Consider the following 26,823-nt stretch of genomic DNA (forward strand, 5'->3'; position numbering starts at 1 on the left):
CAGAAATGAATTAATGGACGCATAACGAGAATATCGCTGCTCCAGTACCTGCAATAGACACATACACACCCAACACACTCTTCTTTCATCCATCTTCAGTCCTACGGACTGCTTCTTCCACTGCTTCACATCATTCTATCCCTTCCTTCTTCACTAATCTTACACTACCTACCCTTCTTATTCTCTCTGCCTTACTCTGCGATCTTTACCCCTCTTCCCTAACCACCAACCTCAGGGAAGTTGAAGTTCTCAGGGTCAATACTGAGGATATAATCCTTGGCCTCTTGGTTCTCCTCTTGCTCCAGTTCTATGTTTAACTCGTCCAGATTCCTTGTTAGAGTGGTGATGCCTTCCATGATGTTGTTGCGGATGTCCTGCGCCTTCTCCCGCTTCTCTCTATGGTGCGGAAAGTTCAGTTAGGCAAAGTGGCACAGAGTTTAAGTAAAAGTACATGGGGAGGTTCACAGGCGCTACAGAAGCCATAACAAACACAATATAGCAAATGAAACCCCAGTGACTCCAGTGAAATAAATGGCAGCTGAAACCACAATTTAATTGATTTGGAGAAAATTCTTCAGCCGGATAAATAAAATTTAAAGTGCAGACATCTGAATTCTTGAGCTGATATTTAACAATTCATGTGAAGAAAATTATTAGTGAAATTAACAGCTGATTTACTAATGGAGGAATGGCTAATGGAGGAGGTTTAACAGTGGAGTAACTTCCTACTGGATGATTTACTAGTCTATGACCTAGTTGAGCAAGTTATTAGTGGAGAGATTACTAGTGTATTTTGTACTAGTGGAGAACTTACAAGTTGAGAAATTACTTACCGAGGAAGTACTAGTGAGAGACTTAATGGTGGAGAACTTACTAATGAGTAAGTTTAAGACTCATTAGTGGAGAACTTACTAGTGATCTAACTTCCTGGTGGAGGACTTAAAAGTGAAAGATTTACTAATAGAGGACTTACTAGTGGAGAACTTAGTAGTGGACTAACTTACCAGTGGAAAACTTTCTAGTGAGAAACTTACTCTGGAGAGAAGCCACTGATGTGAAGAATCTTCATCTGTTTAATGATGGTGGTCTTGCCAGACTCTCCTGCACCTGTGCAGGATGAGAAACACCTGTAGCACATCTGTGGCACACTTGCAGCACATTTGTAGTATATATGTAGGACACATGTAACAAGTGTATTAAGTACGTGTACATATGAGGTTTGATTGTTAGGTTTAAAACCCGTCAGAGTCGTTAAGGCTGCATGTAACATGTATACCACCTGTGGAACATACTGTATATACTTTCCAGAAATTCAGTATTTATATGTAAATAGATGGCCATACTGTATTTAATAATATTTATGTCATAGAAAACGGAAAGCCTGCGTCTGCGCAGACGAGACTCGCCATCTTGGTTTTTTAATTTGAATTAGAATCGTTGGTGAATGGGGAAGAATTTGTCGTGCTCTAGAGGTTAAAATTGTGCTGACACCTCTCAAATAGGAGGCGAAATTGGTGGATGTGCATTCCTGCATAACTTGAGATATCAGACGACTGGACAAGACAGCTCCAGGAACCTCAGATAAGCTCTCTAGATTTGTGTATAATTCTGGCCAACATTATTTTCATAGATTTACTTAGAGTGAGGTTTTCTGAGTATGATACACATTAATCTCCAGTCAAATTGGTGAGTGATATTAAGATATATTTTCCTTCTGTCATGTAATTGTGTATATATATAACCTGTGGAAAATACTGTATATATTTTCCAGAAATTCAGTATTTATATGTAAATAGATGGCCATACTGTATTTAATAATATATATGTCATAGAAAACGGAAAGCCTGCGTCTGCGCAGACGAGACTCGCCATCTTGGGTTTTGAATTTGTATTAGAAACGTTGTAATGGGAAGAATTTTTCGTGCTCTAGAGGTTAAAATTGCATTGACACCTCTCAAATAGGAGGCGAAATTGTTGGATGTGCATTCCTGCATAACTCGAGATATCAGGCGACTGGACAAGACAGCTCCAGGAACCTCAGATAAGCTCTCTAGATTTGTGTATAATTCTGGCCAGCATTATTTTCATAGATTTACTTAGAGTGAGGTTTTCTGAGTATGATACACATTAATCTCCAGTCAAAATGGTGAGTGATATTAAGATATATTTTCCTTCTGTTATGTAAATTTGTGTATATATAATCCTCTTATATGGGTGTGAAGCGTGGGTGATGAATGTTGCAGCGAGGAGAAGGCTGGAGGCAGTGGAGATGTCATGTCTGAGGGCAATGTGTGGTGTGAATATAATGCAGAGAATTCGTAGTTTGGAAGTTAGGAGGAGGTGCGGGATTACCAAAACTGTTGTTCAGAGGGCTGAGGAAGGGTTGTTGAGGTGGTTCGGACATGTAGAGAGAATGGAGCGAAACAGAATGACTTCAAGAGTGTATCAGTCTGTAGTGGAAGGAAGGCGGGGTAGGGGTCGGCCTAGGAAGGGTTGGAGGGAGGGGGTAAAGGAGGTTTTGTGTGCGAGGGGCTTGGACTTTCAGCAGGCATGCGTGAGCGTGTTTGATAGGAGTGAATGGAGACAAATGGTTTTTAATACTTGACGTGCTGTTGGAGTGTGAGCAAAGTAACATTTATGAAGGGATTCAGGGAAACCGGCAGGCCGGACTTGAGTCCTGGAGATGGGAAGTACAGTGCCTGCACTCTGAAGGAGGGGTGTTAATGTTGCAGTTTAAAAACTGTAGTGTAAAGCACCCTTCTGGCAAGACAGTGATGGAGTGAATGATGGTGAAAGTTTTTCTTTTTCGGGCCACCCTGCCTTGGTGGGAATCGGCCGGTGTGATAATAATAAAAATAATAATAATATAATCCTTTTTCAATTTTAATATACAGTCCACAAATTTATATATTTACCAGCATTCCTGGTGATATTTCATTTAATTAATAGGTCCAGAGCAACTTGTGGATATGACAGTGGTAGGTATCGAAGGGGGACATTTTTTGCGACCTAGGTGTCATAAAATTCCTACTTGTCTAACTAATAATAATTATCTTCATTTACTGTTATGTACATAATGATACATTCAGCTAAATGCAATTTTTCACATTTAATTTACCCGTTGGTCCTTCTTGAACCGGAGGTAATTAGTGAAGTCATTAATTGGTTAATTACTTAATAATTATATGTGAAATGACAGTAGGAGGTGGATGTTAAGTTCACAAATTTACTTAATGTGTAGTGGATTATAATTATTACAATATTAATTTGAAAAGACAATTCTGGCCAAGATTTATATCAGTGTATGTGTAATTGATAAGACAAGTGTGGATAAAGATTATATTGTGTATAATATTAATTTTGCTATGCCAAATTCTGGCAAGGATTTATATTTGTATAATATTAATTTGATAAGTCAATTCTGGCCAAGATTTATATCAGTGTATATGTAATTGATAAGCCATGTGTAGCTAATTATTAATGTGTATATTAATTTTGCTATGTCAAATTCTGGCAAGGATTTATTAATTTGTATAATATTAATTTTGAAGAGCCAAGTTTGTATTAATGTACATTTAAAATTTATATTATACATGTAATTGCTAAGCTCAAGTAGCTAGGATTTATTCAAAGGTAACTTGTATCAGTGTTGTAAGTTGTAATCAGTGTTATTAATTGGGTTGAATTTAATACATTGCATCATGGCTGAAAATGAGGAAATTAATATAGAAGACAAACATATGGAATATAGAGCAAAGAAAGCATCTCTGCAAGCTAGAAAAAGGCATGTAACAAAAGCATACAATAAATGTTTGGAATTAATCAATCAAGAAACTGTGAATACTGATGATATAAAATTGTATTTAGATGCTTTAGGTAATAGATATGATTCATACAAATGATATTACAACAAATATGAAGGAGATTTGTTAGTAAACTGTGTAGATGAGACTGAAGTAGATCTTATGATTAATCAGTATTATGAATTAGAAGAAAAGATTCTTTCTTGTAAAAGTCAGGCCTTGAATAAATTAAAATGTGTAAACCAGGCAGTTAATCAGTCTGCTCCAACAAATAATATGTCTTTGCCAAAACTCCCAGAATTATGTTTACCTGTATTTAATCCTGGAGAAAATTGGGAGGAGTTTTGGTCCATTTTTAAAGCAGCTGTGCATGACAGGAGTGACCTAGCCTGTGTAACTAAATTATTTTACCTCAAAGGACAGGTAAGAGGAGATGCTCATATACTCATACAAGCCTTTCCCAATGTAGATGACTCTTACAAGGAAGCAGTTGACTTGTTGAAAGTCACTTATGGTAATATAGAACAAAGTAGGTTGGATCTAGTGAATATCATTGTTAATTTAAAATCTCCAGATCACACTTACAAAGGTTTACAGCAGTTTAGAGTTAAACTGGAGAGCACTCTCAAAACTTTAAGTAATAAATATAATCTGAAGGAATCAGACTGGTTATTGAGTGCCATGGTACAGAATAAATTAAGCTATAAAACACTTGAATGGCTCTCAAACAAATATCACAAGGGTTATTTTGGTCTCGAGGAAATAAGACTAGGTCTACAAGAATTAATTGTTCAGTTGCAGACCAGCCAACCAACTCATTTTAAAGATGCAACACATAATAACTCTGAGGTATCTGTCAAGTGTCACAAAGGGAAAAATTATCCCAATGTTAATATTCAAATTTCATTTCCTAAAAAGAGTTGCATAGGTGCATATCTAGTAGCAGGAATCAGAAATAATGATTCTCCACAAGGTAAGAAGAATAAGTACCCTCCTAAGAGTAGCCCAGTTAATAAGAAACCAGTCAGAGAAAAGAGAGATTGTCTCTTCTGCAAGGGTACTCATGTTTCTAAGAATTGCAATGCATACAATTCATGGAATGATAATGTTGAAAGATTGGAGGAACTTGACAAATGTATCAGGTGTTTGGGTAATCACAATGTAAAGGGTTGTTATGCCAAATTAAACTTCTGTTATCAATGTCACAAAGGAAGACACCATATAGTCATGTGTAAAGGTCTATATGATAATATTGATAATGCTTACAATCTTGACACAACAGTAGCTAATGTAAAAATTGCTGCTAATGTTAATAATGATGGTTTTACTGAAGTAGCCTTACCTGTGTTACAGGTAAAAATTGATGATAGGCATAAATCAAAAAATGTAACTGCATTATTAGACCAGGGATCCCAATGTACTTTCATTAAACGTAAATGTCCTGATGGTATGAAAGTACAGATGGGAGATCCCACAACTTTAAAATTATCTGGTTTTCTCTCGGATAAAAGGGCTCAATTGTATGACACTGTTTATGTAACTGTCAGGTTAGGTAATGAGAAAAAACATGTTAATGCAGTAATTGTAGATAGACTTCCAGAGAAAATAACTACAGTAGGACTTAGTAAAGCTACAAAAAGACTCTCACATAATGTGAATTTAGCACCTTCTGGGGTAAGTGATGATTCTGTAGGCCCAATAAATATTTTAATAGGTAGTGACTATTATGCCTCCTTTGTAAAGGGTATGGTAAAGAAATGTGGTGTCACCCTTTTAAAGACTGCAGGAGGCCATGTAATGTATGGTAGGATTCCTTGTAATAATAATTCACGACTAGAGGAAACTACAAATACCATAACTGTGTGTCTTACTCATGAAATCGTACCCCAGTATAATTCTTCCATAGAGGATGGTGTTGAACCAGTGCATAAATTGTGGGAATTAGACAACATTGGAATAAATGTAACTGAAGAAAGTCCAGACGATTCTTTTACTCAAGAACAATACATGAGAGATGTAAAATTTGAATCTGGACAATACTGAGTACGACTTCCGTGGAGACTGAACCATCCAGAATTGCCCACTAATTACAGAATGGCATATGGACAATTAAATGCTCAGCTCCGCGAACTGAGTAAGACACCAGAATTGTTAACTGCCTATAATGATATAATTGCTGAGCAGTTAATTAATAAATTTATAGAAGAGGTACCTCCTGAGCAAGCCAAAATTTATGGTCACTCTTTGCCACATCACGGAGTGAAGGATTCCAAGACCACTCCTTTGAGGATTGTGTTTAATTGTAGTGCCAGGAGTAAAAAAAATGTACCTAGTTTAAATGACTGTTTGATGACAGGTCCGTCATTGACGGAAAAATTAGGAGATATCTTATTAAATTTCAGGGTAAAGAATTATGCCTTTAAGGCTGACATAAGTACAGCTTTCCTAGGAGTGGGTTTACAAGAGGCTGACCGGGATTGTACCCGCTTCTTATGGCCTGAGAATCCTATTGACCCACTTAGCCCTCTGAAAACCTTTCGCTTTAGGAGCGTATTATTTGGTGCTACATCCAGTCCGTTCCTACTTCAAGCGACGATAAATGCACACCTTAAATGTACGGGAAGTCCATTGAGTAAAGTAATGAGCAAACAATTTTATGTGGACAATTTCCTGGGTGTGACATCAACTGAAGAGGAACTGTTAATGACTTATGGAGAGGCTAATAAAATAATGCAAAGTGCAAATATGCCTCTGAGGGAATGGAATAGTAATTCGTCCAAATTGAAGGACAAAATAAGTAAAGATTACCCTGGAGATGAAGTACAAAAGTGTAATGTATTGGGTTTAAATTGGGATACTGAGAGAGATTTGTTAATGTTAAAACCTAATAATTACAGTATGCCCAATAAATTAACTAAGAGAGTTTTGCTTGCTGAAGTTTCCAAATGTTTTGATCCACTAGGTTTAGTGTCACCCCTTACTATAAGAGGGAAATCATTAATACAGGAAGCATGGAAACTTAAATGTGCTTGGGATGAAATTCTACCTGAAGAATTCATTAACAGGTGGGATGAATTAATTGGTGATTATGAGAAAATTCCAATGTTGGAGTTCCCATGCAAGGTGGCCAATCCAAATGGGAAAAATGTACTCCACATTTTTTGTGATGCTTCAAAATTGGCATATGGAGCAGTTGCTTACCTTTAATGTAATAGTGTTATTTCTCTTGTTATGTCTAAGGCTAAAGTGTCTCCAATTAAATCACGCACCTTGCCTCAGTTGGAATTAACAGCCATTTATGTAGGTGTCAAATTAGCTAATTATGTAAGAAATAAGTTGCAGGAGATAAATATTAGCGACACTGTAATTTGGTCTGATAATGAGGTATCCTTACAATGGATTCGTAATGGAAACAGTAAAATTGTGTACGTACAAAACAGAGTCGCTGAAATTAATCAGATGCAAGAGAAGTATAATAGTTTGGGTCAGCATATGTTAACATTTAATCATATACCTGGTGAGGAGAATCCAGCTGATTTCTTGTCTCGAGGTTTACCTTACGCTAAATTTGTAAATGCTGTATCATGGTTTAAAGGACCGAGCTGGTTGGTAAATAAAGCTAATTGGCCTGTACAAAAGGCGTATATTGCTCCTGTTGAAATTTTTTATGAGAGAGCCACAAAATTTGATTAACACAAGCCTATCCGATGTTATCCTGACGCCAAATGACTTCGAACAGGCGATAAATGACATGCCCATGCACTCTGCCCCAGGGCCAGACTCATGGAACTCTGTGTTCATCAAGAACTGCAAGAAGCCGCTATCACAAGCCTTTTCCATCCTATGGAGAGGGAGCATGGACACGGGGGTCGTCCCACAGTTACTAAAAACAACAGACATAGCCCCACTCCACAAAGGGGGCACTAAAGCAACAGCAAAGAACTACAGACCAATAGCACTAACATCCCATATCATAAAAATCTTTGAAAGGGTCCTAAGAAGCAAGATCACCACCCATCTAGAAACCCATCAGTTACACAACCCAGGGCAACATGGGTTTAGAACAGGTCGCTCCTGTCTGTCTCAACTATTGGATCACTACGACAAGGTCCTAAATGCACTAGAAGACAAAAAGAATGCAGATGTAATATATACAGACTTTGCAAAAGCCTTCGACAAGTGTGACCATGGCGTAATAGCGCACAAAATGCGTGCTAAAGGAATAACAGGAAAAGTCGGTCGATGGATCTATAATTTCCTCACTAACAGAACACAGAGAGTAGTCGTCAACAGAGTAAAGTCCGAGGCAGCTACGGTGAAAAGCTCTGTTCCACAAGGCACAGTACTCGCTCCCATCTTGTTCCTCATCCTCATATCCGACATAGACAAGGATGTCAGCCACAGCACCGTGTCTTCCTTTGCAGATGACACCCGAATCTGCATGACAGTGTCTTCCATTGCAGACACTGCAAAGCTCCAGGCGGACATCAACCAAATCTTTCAGTGGGCTGCAGAAAACAATATGAAGTTCAACGATGAGAAATTTCAATTACTCAGATATGGTAAACATGAGGAAATTAAATCTTCATCAGAGTACAAAACAAATTCTGGCCACAAAATAGAGCGAAACACCAACGTCAAAGACCTGGGAGTGATCATGTCGGAGGATCTCACCTTCAAGGACCATAACATTGTATCAATCGCATCTGCTAGAAAAATGACAGGATGGATAATGAGAACCTTCAAAACTAGGGAGGCCAAGCCCATGATGACACTCTTCAGGTCACTTGTTCTATCTAGGCTGGAATATTGCTGCACACTAACAGCACCTTTCAAGGCAGGTGAAATTGCCGACCTAGAAAATGTACAGAGAACTTTCACGGCGCGCATAACGGAGATAAAACACCTCAATTATTGGGAGCGCTTGAGGTTCCTAAACCTGTATTCCCTGGAACGCAGGAGGGAGAGATACATGATTATATACACCTGGAAAATCCTAGAGGGACTAGTACCGAACTTGCACACGAAAATCACTCACTACGAAAGCAAAAGACTTGGCAGACGATGCACCATCCCCCCAATGAAAAGCAGGGGTGTCACTAGCACGTTAAGAGACCATACAATAAGTGTCAGGGGCCCGAGACTGTTCAACTGCCTCCCAGCACACACAAGGGGGATTACCAACAGACCCCTGGCAGTCTTCAAGCTGGCACTGGACAAGCACCTAAAGTCAGTTCCGGATCAGCCGGGCTGTGGCTCGTACGTTGGTTTGCGTGCAGCCAGCAGCAACAGCCTGGTTGATCAGGCTCTGATCCACCAGGAGGCCTGGTCGCAGACCGGGCCGCGGGGGCGTTGACCCCCGGAACTCTCTCCAGGTAAACTCCAGGTAAACTGTGACCACCGCTCCAATAGTTTGTCCTTCCTTAGCCATTGATATAAATAGGTATTCTTCTTTACCCAAACTAATCAATGTAACTAAGTTGGTGTTTAAATTTCTAAACAAGATGAATATATCATATAAGTTTTCACATCCTCTTGAATATTGGATAAAGAGGATACAGGAGGAAATCTATGGAAATGAGATTAAATTGATGATGGAAAGTAAAATTGTGAAAGGTTCCATAATAGAGAAATTGGGGCTGTATTTAGAGAACAGTGTAATTAGGTGCAGAGGTAGGTTACAAAATGCTGAATTAGATGATTATGCTAAACACCCTATCTTACTGCCCAAAACTCATCATCTAACAAATTTGATTGTTCTAAATGCCCATAAAAATGTAATGCATGGTGGGGTACAAGATACCTTAAATTGTATTAGGGAAACTTTCTGGATTCCACAAGGACGGCAAAGTGTAAAAAGGGTGATTAAATCTTGTGTAATATGTCGCCGTGTGGATGCCAGATCCTATATGTACCCAGGTCCTCCACCATTGCCAAATGAGCAATTTGAGTCGTTTAGCAACGAACTCCGGCCGGCCGCAGTGTGGAAAATACTGCATATATTTTCCAGAAATTCAGTATTTATATGTAAGTAGATGGCCATACTGTATTTAATAATATTTATGTCATAGAAAACGGAAAGCCTGCGTCTGCGCAGACGACTCTCTCCATCTTGGGTTTTGAATTTGTATTAGAAACGTAATGGGAAGAATTTTTCGTGCTTTAGAAGTTAAAATTGCATTGACACCTCTCAAATAGGAGGCGAAATTGTTAGATGTGCATTCCTTCATAACTTGAGATATCAGGCGACTGGACAAGACAGCTCCAGGAACCTCAGATAAGCTCTCTAGATTTGTGTATAATTCTGGCCAGCATTATTTTCATAGATTTACTTAGAGTGAGGTTTTCTGAGTATGATACACATTAATCTCCAGTCAAATTGGTGAGTGATATTAAGATATATTTTCCTTCTGTTGTGTAATTGTGTATATATATAACCATTTATTATTTTTAATATACAGTCCACAAATTTATATATTTACCAGTATTCCTGGTGTATGTATATTTCATTTAATTAATAGATCCAGAGCAACTTGTGGATATGACAGTGGTAGGTATCGAAGGGGGACATTTTTGCGACCTAAGTTTCCCAAATTCCTAGTCTAACTGATAAATAATAATTATCTATGTTCATTTATTGTTATGTACATAATGATACATACAGATAAATGTAATTTTCCACACCACCAGTCAAAAATACTTGATTTTCAAAAATGGGGTAAAGAAATGCTCGGTGTATATACACTGGGTGACTATATATAAATATATATAAATATGACACCAGCCACAAAATGTTTGAAATAAACTAGCTCAAGGTAGCTATGCAACCAGTTCCTCTTCAGAAACTATAGAATTTTATAATTGGAAAGCAGAAGGTATGAACTCAGAGGAAATAATCATCTTTTATGTGTGTGTGGCTACATGCATGTATCAGCTACAAAAATCTCATCTGGGAAAAAACTATTTACACTGTTTCCTGGCAAATTCACGAAGATCGCCGGCTTACTAGAGTGTGGTCTTCTGTCAAACAAACACTTGACTAGCCTTGACTAACTATTGATGCTTCTAGTCGCCAACCAATAAATATCCCAGTCACCGGATGATACTGACCAGCTACAATCTGCAGGAGCCTGCAAGCATGGGAACCAGAGCCTGGTCCCACACACAGTCACAATGGTGAGCAGGTATTTCTGCATTTTCCCTCAAGAACTGCTTTAGCAGAAGGTAGATTGTCATGCTCTAATTACATTTCTGGAGAAAAAGTCCTTTACATCATTTAGGTCAGGCAACTGCGTATTATGATCATACATTAGATTAAAACAACAAAATATTCAAAACTAACTGCTCGTAGGGTTGGAGAAGTACCCAAAGGTTCTTGTATCTGGATATACTCTTAATAGCTGTATAGCCCTTGTGGCTTAGCGCTTCTTTTTGATTATAATAATAATACACTCTTAATACACCCAAAGCTTTTTTTTTTTCTTTATTTCTGCCTAGCCGGATACCGTATTGCAATCCTTGAAGAAATACTGTCAATGCATCAAATTTCACAAGCTCTGTCGCGGACTGACAGTTAGCAGAAGTTTTGCCTCTGCTAAATGGTACCCACAGTTCTATATTGACCGTGAATAATAATAATTACGGGCAAATTAGGTCAGTTTTGTCCCAGGATGCAACCCACACCAGTCTACTAACTCCCAGGTACCCATTTTATACTGAAGGGTGAACAGGGACAGCAGGTGTCTTACGGAAACACGTCCCTAATGTTTTTCAGCCGTACCGGAGGAGATTCCAACTCCGGATCTCAGTATGTGAGGTGAGTGCGCCAGCGATCGAGCTACGGGCCACCTGCGTCCTCTACTCTGATGACGATCTTTTATTTCCATTAGTGGCAGTCTGAAGTAGCAGCCAGGGGCCAGCCTCGTCATAACTGCTGGGGCTAATATTTTCATGATTGCAATTATGATTTGAAAGTACTTTTTGTCTGTCAACAACAAACGCCACCTTTTCTGTTTGTGGCCTCTCAAATACACCATAAGTCAAGAGGCTGAAAAATTCCACTTTTTTGGGTTCAACACAGAATTTTTTTTTTATGATCGTAGTTATCAAGTGTTTCAACTCTAATCATTTAAACCCCTCAAGAGAGGTTCCTTGACACTGGTGAGGGGCTCTTGATCTAGGGAATTGGATCTGTGCTCCGATTCCCTGAATTGAGCCTGAATACCTTCCACCTTCCCCCCCCCTACAGGCGCTGTATAATCCCTACGGGTTTAGAGCTCCACCTTGATTATAATAATTTAAAAAAATCACATTTGCTGAGCAGTTCACTTTCTCTACCTCTAAGCGATAAAACGTCGCTCTAAACAAATCAAAAAGATGACCAGAGGACACAGCAAAACATTGCATCACCTAAACTCTTCCTCCGAGTCAGAGTGTATAGTTTCAATAATATGTATTCAAGCAGGTAGTTCGTAGCTCTGGTGTAGAACTTTCGACTCGCAGATGAAGAACTCCGTGTTGGTTTAGCTGAGTTTGGTCGAGTGGAGACAAGTGCGAGTTTCTTTCCAGCTGCTGGTCCTGCACATCTGGCAGTAAATAGGTACCAGAGTTGATTTTTGCGGGTGACATTCTTTGGGCTCAGTTCTGAATAAAACTGAGGTAGGCTAACAGTCTTTAGCCTGTAAATTTGATGATACAAAAAATATCAGGAGCAACTGTACCTTACTAAGGATCAGTGACGACGGTAAACAAGGCGCTTAAGTACCATATTACTTGAAATTACATAACACACAGGCAAACAACGTTCCACTCTCTCTGAGGTCTACCCAGGAAGAAACATTTCGAAATTATCATGACAGGCTGCAAAAGCAATCCCAGGAGGTGGTAAGGAGCAGCAGTCTCTGATGACACTTGGCTTACTGATCCACTTGAGTGATGGAAAGGGTCGAGAGGGAATGAGAGGTTCGATTCGAAGCGGTATACTCCCTGCCCGGGTCTTGTCCATGAGGTGACGAGGCAAGAATAAGAGAAATAATGGAAGTTGATGAGATATTCTCCAGGTCTTCTCTTCTTCCTTCTTCTCTTTTGGATATTATTTATTCAGCGGCAAGACGAAATATTTAATTAATTAATTAATATATTTTGTTACTTTTATGGTGACAATCACCAGCACCACCAGGTGATGATAGTGGTGATAAAAACTACCATTACAACCACCAGCTGATAACAGTGGTGGTAGTAACGATTACTCCCATCACCACCAGGTGGCAGTAAGCTTACACCCGCTTTTCATTCCATGGAAGCCACTTACAACTGCCCACTAGCACCCAGGTACCTATTTACTACTAGACAAAAAGGAGTAGCAAATGTTAGGTGACTGGCTCGTACGTGGTGTACACCCAGGTACATCTTTACTTTCTTTTCTTAATGGTATGTGCTAAGGCACATACCATTAAGAATTTAGTGCCATAATGTCTAGAGAGGATTTAATTCTCTCTAGACATTGATTTGAATTCATTATATTAAAAATATATTCCCAACCTGTGACGGATAAGAACACGATTTATTTGATCCCAATTGATGTTCTTGTTAAAACTACTCACATGACTGTGTTGTGCTGGTCAGGACTCATGTGCATACAGGACTGAACTTCGCTTATGTTGTGATCTGAATGTACTTATTGTCTTTAGCACAGTTTTATTTGGTATCAGATCATCATTGATCGTGGATATAAGGTCAGTATTTCCTAGTCTTTCCTGTTGCCTCAGGGCGAATTCTTTAGCCTCAGTAGATCATTTGTGAGACTTCTCATTTGAGTTGCCTCCTGGGATTACCTTTGCTATTACAGAATTTTCTGGAGTTTTTAATTTTAAAAGTGTTAAATTGAAATCACCAAGCAAGAAGATATTTTGGGTTGGGACTGGAAGGTTTTCCAGATAGTGTTCGATTTTCGATAGCGCGTCTTTGAATCGTGGGGGAAATTGTATTCTGGTTTTCAACTTTTAGCATATAAATGGTTTAAAAAGCCGACATATGCTGCATATGCGTCTCATTTAATTTTTAGTGCCAGACCTTCAGGTACATCACTAACAGCGATACGCAACTCTGTGGAAATGAGTGACTGACAGAAGTCAAACCTTCCCTTCTGCCCTATTGTCAGCACTGTATGACTTTTGTGGGTTTAGAGCTTAGTTATGATTATAATAATCCAACTTGCTGTCTGTCTTCGGTCACATCTGTGTTGTGCCCAGGAACTAATATTTCGTTGTCAGAGTGATCTTTTATGTAGGTCTCTGTAAAAGCTGTAAATCTTCCATTTCGTTCTGACTAATAATTGGTATTTTGTTTGTGGTTGATGGTTTAATGACTGTGTATTCGCAAAAAAGAAATGTTGCATGGCTTATTTGTTGGGGGATTTTTATGTGTGACAATGATATTAGTGATTCTGGAGTGAAGGCCACTGACTGTGCTTCAGCCCAACGAGGCTCCGAGGCGGCGGTATATTTCTGTCATTTCCTTTTTTTTTTCCACTAAAATGGCACTAAAATATATTCCTGAGTTTAGAATGGTTGTAAAAAGCATTGGCTAGTCCCCCAAGCTTTTTTTTTTTATCTTATCTCCTGGTCCTTTCAAATGGCATGCAGGGCAGTGTTTGTTAAATTCCATTTAACGAATAAGTTTGCAAGAACTAGAACATGCGCCATTGGGAAGGTCAATTTTTTACGTCTCATTTTTCCAGACATCACAGACACCCCAAACATAGAATTTATTCATTTCGACTTTCCGTTGGCTGTGATTTGTTGGTGTAGTTTCTAGATCTGTATCAGCACCGTCTTCGGAAACAGCACCCGAGAGAGCAATAGCACCAGCTGAAGCACTACTTCACATTTCTAGATCTGTAACCGCTTCATCCTCATAAACAGAACCAGAACCAGCAACATCAACTCAAGAGTTATTTGGCATTTCAAGATCTGTACCAGCGACGTCTTCAAAAATAGCATTAGATCTGTCACCAGCCGAAGCACTATTTCGTACGACTAAATCTGCCTCTCCAGTAGTATATTGCATCTGTTTCTTTCTCACTAGTCTTAATTTGCAATTTTCTTCTTAGCACACCTGTGCTATGTTGCATACGTGTCTCTTTCCCACCTGTTTTATTCTCTATGCCAGTCTGTGCCTTTGTGTGCCATCTATTACTTCTCTTATTCCGTCACTTTTCCAGCTATTATATCAGTCTGGTAATTTCTCCAGGAAGGATATTTTTCTCTGCCAGTATCCTGTACTACTGTAGGTATGTAACACACCATATCCTGCCTCTCATGCAGATCCAAAAACGCTTTTTTTTTCAATATAATTGCTTAAGAAGAAAGAGATGCCAGCACTTGGAACATGACAGTCCATAGCACTGAGAACACTGCACTTTGATGGAAATAAATGGTATAAAATACCGACACAATGGAAATATAAACTCATAAGCAGTATAATGTGATCCTTTATTGACAACGTTTCGCCCACACAGTGGACTTTATCAAGTCACAAACAGGATCACTTTATACTGCTTATGTGTTTATATTTCCAATATACTTTGAGTTCGCTTATACACAAGTGTTACACTCAATACAGATTTTAATGGTGATTAATATTATTCCAATTATTGGACTTCGTGAATCTTATAAATGCAGTTTAACTGATAATGGTTGTAACTGTTCCTTCAACTCATCGTAAAACTGGAGACGTCTGGCAGTGTACGGGGAAGTCTTGATACATCTTATGCGTTAAGTCAGTGGACGATAGTTACACTACACTTCCCGAGGATGGTAGTAAACACATCCTTTCTGTGGGTGGTAGCACCTCCATTCCTATATTTTGAGTGGCAGTAGCTCCATACCCATTCAATGAGTGGAAGCAAACCCATACCCATGCTATGGGTGGTAGTATCCCCATTCCCATACTATGGGAGTAGTAACCCACTACCTCTTCTGTGGACAGTAGTAACTCCAAACCCATGTGGTGAACACTAGTAATCATTTACCTATCCTGTGGACAGTAGTTTCCCTGTATCCATCTTGTGAGTATTAGTAATTACATTCCATTACCATGTCCTCTAGACACTCTTCAGGTCACTTGTTCTATCTAGGCTGGAATATTGCTGCACACTAACAGCACCTTTCAAGGCAGGTGAAATTGCTGACCTAGAAAATGTACAGAGAACTTTCACGGCGCGCATAACGGAGATAAAACACCTCAATTACTGGGAGCGCTTGAGGTTCCTAAACCTGTATTCCCTGGAACGCAGGCGGGAGAGATACATGATTATATACACCTGGAAAATCCTAGAGGGACTAGTACCGAACTTGCACACGAAAATCACTCACTACGAAAGCAAAAGACTTGGCAGACGATGCAACATCCCCCCAATGAAAAGCAGGGGTGTCACTAGCACGTTAAGAGACCATACAATAAGTGTCAGGGGCCCCGAGACTGTTGAACTGCCTCCCAGCCCCCTGGCAGTCTTCAAGCTGGCACTGGACAAGCACCTAAGTCGGTTCCTGATCAGCCGGGCTGTGGCTCGTACGTTGGTTTGCGTGCAGCCAGCAGTAACAGCCTGGTTGATCAGGCTCTGATCCACCAGGAGGCCTGGTCACAGACCGGGCCGCGGGGGCGTTGACCCCCGGAACTCTCTCCAGGTAAACTCCAGGTATACTCCAGACATCAGTCTTCGTGTGTACTCAGCAAAGCAAGTAACATTATTATTATTATTATTATTATTGTGTAGCGTTAAATATTTCTGGAGAAAGGGAGGTATTGGAGAGTAGCTGTAGTTCTTTGGATCAAGAGCCCCTTCGCAGCACCTGAAGCATGTACAACAATTAGGTAATTTTTATTTTTAAACGTTTCGCCCATCAGGAGGCTTCCTCAGTCGGATACAGAAGAGGCAGAAGAAGCAGTAAGTCTCTGCTGTCTCCTCTGTACTTGACTGAAGAAGCCTACTGTGAAGGCGAAAAGTTTCATAATAAAGATATCTAACTGTTGCAGATGTATGTTACCTTGTCGGTATTGTGCACTACTGTGATGTTCACACCTCTGTAGCACCGAGCGACACGACCAGTGCAGTACCAGTACAGTACTAGTACAGTACCAGTAGTACAGTACTAGTACAGTACCAGTAGTACAGTACTAGTACAGTACCAGTAGTACAGTACTAGTACAGTACCAGTAGTACAGTACTAGTACAGTACCAGTAGTACAGTACTAGTACAGTACCAGTAGTACAGTACTAGTACAGTACTAGTACAGTACTAGTACAGTAACAGTACAGTACTACTACAGTAACAGTACAGTACTACAGGACCAGTACAGTACCAGTACAGTATTAGTACAGAAACAGTACAGTACTACAGTACCAGTACAGTAGTACAGTACCAGTACAGTAGTACAGTACCAGTACAATATCAGTACAGTACCAGTGCTAGTTCAGTACCAGTACAGCATAGTACCAGTGAACTATTTACAAAGTTAAGCAGCGGAAGTCATCAATTCTGTCACGTCAAGCTTAAAATTCAAGCTTAGCCTAGCGATTATATTGTCTCACTTACCTAGTAACAAAATTTTGATGGCTTTCTTGTAGTCTTTCATCCAGGCTGTGATCTTCTTCTCCAGCTCCCGGCTTTGTCTCCTGTTGGGGTCCACGCCGCAGAAAACCATATTACGGAAATTTGGTTAAGTTGTAGCACTTGTGAAAACCAGGAAGCCTAATGTAGTTTTTTTTTCTATAGGCAATGATATCACGTGAAATATGTTCAATTTTGTGTAGGCTTTTTTTTTCACTTGTAAACACTGATAATCGAGAGATTTTTACTTTTCTGTGTAGGTAGCTAATATAGTTTGGTGGTTTATATGGTAATGTGTATAGGTGGGGTATGTGTGTGGGTGTTGGGGAGGTCGCGTTGGTAGTGAGAGGTGAGCTACTGTACCACCTGCCACACACACTACCCTCCCCAACACTTGTTATCCCCCACCCCTACCAGGCTGTCTCACCCCTACCTGACACCTCACCACCAACCTGTAAATCACACTATCCCAAAGCTAACATGTCACCCACACCACCAACCTGTCACCCACACCACCAACCTGTCACCCACACCACCAGCTTGTCACCCACACTACCCCACCAACAACGTGTCACCCACACCACCCCACCACCAACCTGTCACACACACCACCCCACCACCAACCTGCCACCCACACCACCCCACCACCACCCTGCCACCCACACCACCCCACCACCACCCCATCACCAACCTGCCACCCACACCACCAACCTGCCACCCACACCACCCCACCACCAACCTGCCACCCACACCACCCCACCACCAACCTGTCACCCACACCACCCCACCACTAACCTGCCACCCACACCACCCCACCACCAACCTGCCACCCACACCACCCCACCACCAACCTGCCACCCACACCACCCCACCACCAACCTGCCACCCACACCACCCCACCACCAACCTGCCACCCACACCACCCCACCACCAACCTGCCACCCACATCACCCCACCACCAACCTGCCACCCACACCACCACCAACCTGCCACCCACACCACCCCACCACCAACCTGTCACCCACACCACCCCACCACCCACCAGTCACCCACACCACCCCACCCCCCACCAGCCACCCACACCCACCCACCACCAACCTGCCACCCACACCACCCCACCACCAACCTGCCACCCACACCACCCACACCACCCCACCACCAACCTGCCACCCACACCACCCCACCACCAACCTGCCACCCACACCACCCCACCACCAACCAGCCACCCACACCACCCCACCACCAACCTGCCACCCACACCACCCCACCACCAACCTGTCACCCACACCACGAGAATATCCCCACCATCAACAATCTTAGCACCTCCTCAACCCCCCCACCCCACCTCCCTCAGAAGTGTCACCTGAGCGGCGGGTTTATTGTACACTCACAGTTCATCACAGAACAGGTAGAGCAAAAGAGAGTATTATAGAGGTTACAATGGGTCTTTATCTGACCATCATGTAGTTATTGTACACAGTACACTAGGCAATACTATCTGTAAATATATGTATCTTATTACGTACTACTAAAAATAAAAGAAAAATGGACGTTACTGGGTTGCAGTATTTATAGACACGTTGTGTTCATTTAGTCCAGTGATTCTTAAAGTAGAAGGTATAAAGATCCAGGGGAGGGGAGTGAGGAGAAAGAGGGTGGAAGGGGGGGGCATGGGGGCGGCAGGGTGGTATCAGAAGCAAGGGAGCATTTATTTAGCAAAATTTGTACGATAAAATCTAGGTCACAAACACTTAAATAACAAATGGTTTACAAAGAATAAAAATAACAGAGTTACACACGACGGCATCATAGTTTTATTTTGTGGTCAGAAGTTAGAGATCAAAAAGCGAACGTTTCAGTCTTATCAGATGAAGTCATGTAACCTTCCAGGCTTCTGGAACACTTGAAGAAAATACACTCTGATAAAGCTGACGAAAACTTAATATTTTCAGTCACTTCGAGAAAACTTACAGAAACGGAAAACCATTGGAAATATATTTGGTTAAACTCCACAACAACCCATTGATATCTTGTGTGCATCATGCAGTATCTTACTGCTGATTGCTAGATCTGGTGAGTCCCATACAGTTGAGGAAGAGTTTATTCTGCAGCAGTAAGTATAGTTCTGTGAAGCTTTACTTAAGTCAAGCAAAGTAACACACGGAAACTCACTGAAGGCTGGTATCTAAGACTTCTTCTTAGTACCTTCAAGACTGTGTGATGAATGGTTTGAAAAACCGACAAGTTGAAGATTGAGACACTTATGCAGCATATGGGAATCTTTATTCAGGAAACGTTTCGCCACACAGTGGCTTCATCAGTCCAATACAAAGAGGAAGGCGTAAGGAAAGGAGTATGAGGTAATCAGTCCCTGATTACCTCATACTCCTCTCCTTACGCCTTCCTGAGGGACTGATTACCTCATACTCCTCTCCTTACGCCTTCCTTGAGGGACTGATTACCTCATACTCCTCTCCTTACGCCTTCCTTGAGGGACTGATTACCTCATACTCCTCTCCTTACGCCTTCCTTGAGGGACTGATTACCTCATACTCCTCTCCTTACGCCTTCCTCTTTGTATTGGACTGATGAAGCCACTGTGTGGCGAAACGTTTCCTGAATAAAGATTCCCATATGCTGCATAAGTGTCTCAATCTTCTACCTTCAAGACTGATGTTGTGAAGCTGATGTTCCTGTACCAACAACATCCATCTTATTAAGAAGACAACGTAGTTACAGAAATGTAAATTTAACCTTTCGTATTGTTAAGTAAATTGGTTTATGTTAATTTTTATTTGTAAAATAAATGTTTATAGTGTTAGATTAGTCGTTGTTTTGAATTTGCGAAAAAACTAATATGAAAATGGTACACACCTATTTGTGGTTTCAGGAGTCGAGTCATAGCTCCTGGGTTCGTATGTGTGTGTGTGGCAGGAGGGGGGCGCCGGGGATGTAGCCTGGGAGCGGCAGCCTGAAAAACTTTGAGAACCATTGATCAAGAAAATACAAAATGTAGATACAACCTCAAGATTTCAGATATCTTATCAACAGTGAGACGTTTTGTCATATCCTGTAATGTTATCAAGGAAGTGTCTCTGAAAGGTTGTGTGTTTGTTGTATGCTACAGTGTATGGCCACGTCTCTGTCCACACACCAGTGTATGGCCACGTCTCTGTCCACACACCAGTGTATGGCCACGTCTCTGTCCACACACCAGTGTATGGCCCTGTCTCTGTCCACACACCAGTGTATGGCCACGTCTCTGTCCACACACCAGTGTATGGCCACGTCTCTGTCCACACACCAGTGTATGGCCACGTCTCTGTCCACACACCAGTGTATGGCCCTGTCTCTGTCCACACACCAGTGTATGGCCACGTCTCTGTCCACACACCAGTGTATGGCCACGTCTCTGTCCACACACCAGTGTATGGCCCTGTCTCTGTCCACACACCAGTGTATGGCCCTGTCTCTGTCCACACACCAGTGTATTGCCCTGTCTCTGTCCACACACCAGTGTATGGCCCTGTCTCTGTCCACACACCAGTGTATGGCACTGTCTCTGTCCACACACCAGTGTATGGCCCTGTCTCTGTCCACACACCAGTGTACTGCCCTGTCTCTGTCCACACACCAGTGTATGGCACTGTCTCTGTCCACACACCAGTGTATGGCCCTGTCTCTGTCCACACACCAGTGTATGGCCCTGTCTCTGTCCACACACCAGTGTATGGCCCTGTCTCTGTCCACACACCAGTGTACTGCCCTGTCTCTGTCCACACACCAGTGTATGGCCCTGTCTCTGTCCACACACCAGTGTATGGCCCTGTCTCTGTCCACACACCAGTGTACTGCCCTGTCTCTGTCCACACACCAGTGTATTGCCCTGTCTCTGTCCACACACCAGTGTATGGCACTGTCTCTGTCCACACACCAGTGTATGGCCCTGTCTCTGTCCACACACCAGTGTACTGCCCTGTCTCTGTCCACACACCAGTATATGGCCCTGTCTCTGTCCACACACCAGTGTATGGCCCTGTCTCTGTCCACACACCAGTGTACTGGCCTGTCTCTGTCCACACACCAGTGTATGGCCCTGTCTCTGTCCACCCACCAGTGTATGGCCCTGTCTCTGTCCACACACCAGTGTACTGCCATTGTGTGGCTCTGTCTCTGTCCACACACCCGTGTACTGCCCTGTCTCTGCCCACACACCAGTGTACTGCCCTGTTTCTGTCCACATACCAGTGTATAGCCCTGTCTCTTTCCACACACCAGTGTATGGCCCTGTCTCTGTCCACACACCAGTGTACTGCCCTGTCTCTGTCCACACACCAGTATATGGCCCTGTCTCTGTCCACACACCAGTGTATGGCCCTGTCTCTGTCCACACACCAGTGTACTGGCCTGTCTCTGTCCACACACCAGTGTATGGCAATGTCTCTGTCCACCCACCAGTGTATGGCCCTGTCTCTGTCCACACACCAGTGTACTGCCATTGTGTGGCTCTGTCTCTGTCCACACACCCGTGTACTGCCCTGTCTCTGCCCACACACCAGTGTACTGCCCTGTTTCTGTCCACATACCAGTGTATAGCCCTGTCTCTGTCCACACACCAGTGTGTGGCCCTGTCTCTGTCCACACACCAGTGTATTATAGCCCTATCTCTATCCACACACCATTGTATGGCGCTGTCTTTGTCCACACACCAGTGTATGGCCCTGTATCTGTCCACACACAAGTGTATGGCACTGTCTCTGTGCACACACCAGTGTATGGCATTGTCTCTGTCCACACACCAGTGAATGGCACTGTCTCTGTCCACACACCAGTGTATGGCATTGTCTCTGTCCACACACCAGTGAATGGCACTGTCTCTGTCCACACACCAGTGTATGGCATTGTCTCTCTCCACACACCAGTGAATGGCACTGTCTCTGTCCACACACCAGTGTATGGCACTGCCTCTGTCCACACACCAGTGTATGGCATTGTCTCTGTCCACACACCAGTGAATGGCACTGTCTCTGTCCACACACCAGTGTATGGCACTGCCTCTGTCCACACACCAGTGTATGGCATTGTCTCTGTCCACACACCAGTGAATGGCACTGTCTCTGTCCACACACCAGTGTATGGCATTGTCTCTGTCCACACACCAGTGTATGGCATTGTCTCTGTCCACACACCAGTGTATGGCACTGTCTCTGTCCACACACCAGTGTATGGCACTGTCTCTGTCCACACACCAGTGTATGGCATTGTCTCTGTCCACACACCAGTGTATGGCACTGTCTCTGTCCACACACCAGTGTATGGCATTGTCTCTGTCCACACACCAGTGTATGGCATTGTCTCTGTCCACACACCAGTGTATGGCATTGTCTCTGTCCACACACCAGTGTATGGCATTGTCTCTGTCCACACACCAGTGTATGGCATTGTCTCTGTCCACACACCAGTGTATGGCACTGTCTCTGTCCACACACCAGTGTATGGCATTGTCTCTGTCCACACACCAGTGTATGGCATTGTCTCTGTCCACACACCAGTGTATGGCACTGTCTCTGTCCACACACCAGTGTATGGTCCTGTAAATAACGAAAAAAGGCACAATACCGTGACTGGAACGATACACAAATAACCCGCACATAGAAGAAAGGAGCTTACGACGACGTTTCGGTCCGACTTGGACCATTTACAAAGTCACACTAACGAGAAGTTGTTGTTGTTAAAGATTCGCCGGTATTCTCCCGGCCCGGGCCTTTTCCAAGTGGTGGCCCGGCACTGGCTCCCTGTCTAGGGAGTGTCTGAGACCTAAGTCTCCCATGGGAGGAGGCACAAGTATCCCCTCATCTTGTGAGCTACAAGCTCGGGCTCAGGCACCAACCCTGCCCTAGGAGGGCTGGGCATGGTGTCGATCGTACTCCTCATCTCCGGGACCAACTGTCCCCAGGCCTAGCCACATTCCCCGCCCTCACGGGGCTCGTAGGAAGAAGATAGGCCTCTCTGGTCTGCCATCCCCGCCCCAAGGGGGCTAATGGGAATGACAGTCTTGTGAGCTGAAAGCTCTGGATCAGGCACCTACCCTGCCCTAGAAGGGCTGGGCATGGTGTCGATGCTGTCTGATGGTGTGAAGTGGTCTGGTGACTAACAAGAAGTACGAACGAACGAACGAAAGTTCAGGTAAGATCCCAAATGGGATGAGCGGGGAAGACGGGACAGACGAAGAATAGTGCTGGAGAGGAGTGTTCTTAGTTGTAGAAATAGAGCCAGGGCTTAACCCAGCAGCTAAGTCGATCGTGGGACAGACATTGAGAACACACATAGCAGGCTCTTCTGTTGCGACTCCGGTGGGTGAGTGGGGAAGTGTGGAGAGACGATGAACAGTCGTGAGAGGAAGGTCTTGAGTTGTAGATGAAAGAGCCAGGGCTAAACCCAGCTGCGTGGCACTGCGAGGCAGTGTAGAGAGGGCATGTTGAAGACATAGAGGAGAGAGCAGACTGAAGACAGTGCTCGCCGACTGATATGCTTCAGGCTGAAGTGAAGAGCTGGTTTGGACGTCAGGTGTTGAGAAGGGTGTTGTGTGTTTGACTACACTTCGCTGGTGATGGAGCCACTCTTGAGTCTTTTGAAGTCTCTCTTGGACATGTGGAATAGTTGCATTCTGAGGCTGGAGCAGTTCAGATTCGCCACGAGGTAAGATAGTGCGTTTTCAAAAGGAATTTGGTGAGGTTTGGTGTAGGTGTACTTAACAGCTCCTTCTTTCATTAAGTGGAGCATATCAGCTGCGCTCATTTCGGTTGGGAGGTTGGGGGTGGTGTAGAAGGTTATAGACCCATTAAAGGCTTGGCTTAGGTAACGGTTGCCTGTGGTTTCTTCTTCGACTACTACTTCGTCGTTGTCCGAGGGTTGTTCATAATGTTCTGGTACTATTTCGTGTTGGTCGGTCGTGATTTGTTGGGCTGGTGGTGGGTGGTGAGAGGTGGCAGTAGACGGTGGTGCATTAAAATGGTATAAAATACCGACAGGTTGTTAGGAAAGACACATATGCAACAGTTAGGTATCTTTATTATGAAACGTTTCGCCTACACAGTAGGCTTCTTCAGTCAAGTACAGAAAAGTTGATAGAAGCAGAAGATACTTGAAGACGATGTAATCAGTCCATCACCCTTAAAGTTTTGAGGTGGTCAGTCCCTCAGTCTGGAGAAGAGCATTGTTCCATAGTATGAAACAATATTGTTTCATACTAGATTAAGACACATGTGCAACATCTGGGTATCTTTATTGTAGACGTTTCGCCATCCAGTGGCTTTATCAATACAAATTCTAGGACATAACTTGAAGACAGTAGAACTATGTACAGAAGATGAGGTAATCAGTCCCTCAACCTAGGAGTATGTGCGAAGAGCACCATAGTCGTGTCTTTCCTAACAACAGTAGACGGTGTTGTTGGTTCTGGAGTAGAGTCTTGGTCAGAGATACGAGTAGGACCAGGGGTTGAGGTGAAGTTAACAATGTCTGGAATTAGCTTGAGGAGGTCTTGTGATGGTGGCGAGTCTGGAAAGTTGAAGTTTGGCATGTTATTTAGGCGAAACAGTTCATTGATTGTTGTGTTGAATGAGCCAGGGTTTGCAGCATTAGTAAGGTGTGCATACATCATACAGTATAGCACCTTGGATGGAGCAGCGTCAGGAAGAGCAGAGTGACTGGCTGGGTGGAGACGATTGTTGTGTAGCTTGAAGGAGTTCGGTGGTATCTGATTGAAATTTTGCAATGGCGGCGTATGTTGGTGATTTAGGGTTGTTCTTGGTTTCTTCAATGATTTTCTTAGACAGGACTTCTTTACGTAGAGGGCATTTTGCTGCAAGGGTGTGGTGAGTACCCTTGCAGTTGAGGCAGGTAGGAGAGGTAGTGGTAGTAGAACATTCCTTGAAGTCATGGCCGTCTTTACCGCAGTTTGTGCAGTACTTCTTCACTTTCAGAGGACAGTCAGGCGTTGAGTGGTGATAGGAGTAGCAGGTCCAGCATGGCGAGATATGGGCGAAACGTTCGGGTTCTATGTGACTTGGATGGATATGATAGTAGGAGATAGCTAGGCCGTCAGACAGTGCTCTAGTATGAAAGTTAAGACACATGTGCAACATCTGGATATCTTTATTGTAGACGTTTCGCCATCCAGTGGCTTTCTCAATACAGATTCTAGGACATAATAGGAAGACAGTAGAACTATATACAAAAGATGAGGTAATCAGTCCCTCGGCCTTGGAGTTAGTGTTCACAGCATCGTGGTGGAGGAGAATCTGGAGCAAAGACAAGAAGACTGGCGGTTATATAGGCGTCAGTGGATAGGGACGGGCAGCAGACGAGGGCAAAGTCACTGGTAGGCGGGATTCCCCAGTGGAAGTAGGTCCTTCCCAAAGAGATGGGTTAGTTGCAGCAGCCGTGAAGAAGGTCTTGTAGATGTCCTCTGAACCAAGATTCCATGATGTTGCAGTGTCTGACAAGTTGTGCAAGAAAGGTATAAAATACTGACAATATGAAAGTTAAGACACATGTGCAACATCTGGATATCTTTATTGTAGACGTTTCGCCATCCAGTGGCTTTATCAATACAGATTCTAGGACATAATAGGAAGACAGTAGAACTATATACAAAAGATGAGGTAATCAGTCCCTCGGCCTTGGAGTTAGTGTTCACAGCATCGTGGTGGAGGAGAATCTGGAGCAAAGACAAGAAGACTGGCGGTTATATAGGCGTCATATATAACCGCCAGTCTTCTTGTCTTTGCTCCAGATTCTCCTCCACCACGATGCTGTGAACACTAACTCCAAGGCCGAGGGACTGATTACCTCATCTTTTGTATATAGTTCTACTGTCTTCCTATTATGTCCTAGAATCTGTATTGATAAAGCCACTGGATGGCGAAACGTCTACAATAAAGATATCCAGATGTTGCACATGTGTCTTAACTTTCATATTGTCGGTATTTTATACCTTTCTTGCACAACTTGTCAGACATTGCAACATCATGGAATCTTGGTTCAGAGGACATCTACAAGACCTTCTTCACGGCTGCTGCAACTAACCCATCTCTTTGGGAAGGACCTACTTCCACTGGGGAATCCCGCCTACCAGTGACTTTGCCCTCGTCTGCTGCCCGTCCCTATCCACTGACGCCTATATAACAGCCAGTCTTCTTGTCTTTGCTCCTGTACTGGAAGACGCTCAGTGACAGACAGATTGACAAACTCGTGACACGACATGACTACTGGACCTCTCTCCTTGACGAAGACATTCGCAGACCCACAAACCAACACAACCTTTTCTACTCCTTGCATGATCCTGCTCCTAACCCTATTTACAAATAACCTTGGATTCTCCGAGAGGTACCTTCTATGACAGGTAC

At 42.8% G+C, this 26,823-nt stretch overlaps 1 protein-coding gene across 3 annotated transcripts in view; it reads right to left on the reverse strand.

The window, feature by feature from the left end:
* Positions 1–17,800, reverse strand: part of LOC128702738 (guanine nucleotide-binding protein G(s) subunit alpha-like) — a 52,534-nt gene extending 34,734 nt beyond the window's left edge. Inside the window, exons 1-3 of one of the 3 annotated variants that reach the window (XM_070101816.1) lie at positions 17,399–17,800; positions 1,035–1,107; positions 231–396 (exon numbers count right to left, since the gene is read on the reverse strand). In XM_070101816.1, coding sequence (XP_069957917.1) covers positions 231–396; positions 1,035–1,107; positions 17,399–17,507 — 348 coding nt within the window. In that variant the 5' untranslated portion in view covers positions 17,508–17,800. Of the gene's footprint in view, positions 1–230; positions 397–1,034; positions 1,108–12,523; positions 12,761–17,398 lie in introns of those variants that run through there. The other 2 variants (XM_070101814.1, XM_070101815.1) reach the window with 2 other exon arrangements.
* Positions 17,801–26,823: the final 9,023 nt, after the last annotated feature.

The sequence above is a fragment of the Cherax quadricarinatus genome, chromosome 79 (assembly GCF_038502225.1).
Source record: "Cherax quadricarinatus isolate ZL_2023a chromosome 79, ASM3850222v1, whole genome shotgun sequence".
Taxonomy (NCBI): domain Eukaryota; kingdom Metazoa; phylum Arthropoda; class Malacostraca; order Decapoda; family Parastacidae; genus Cherax; species Cherax quadricarinatus.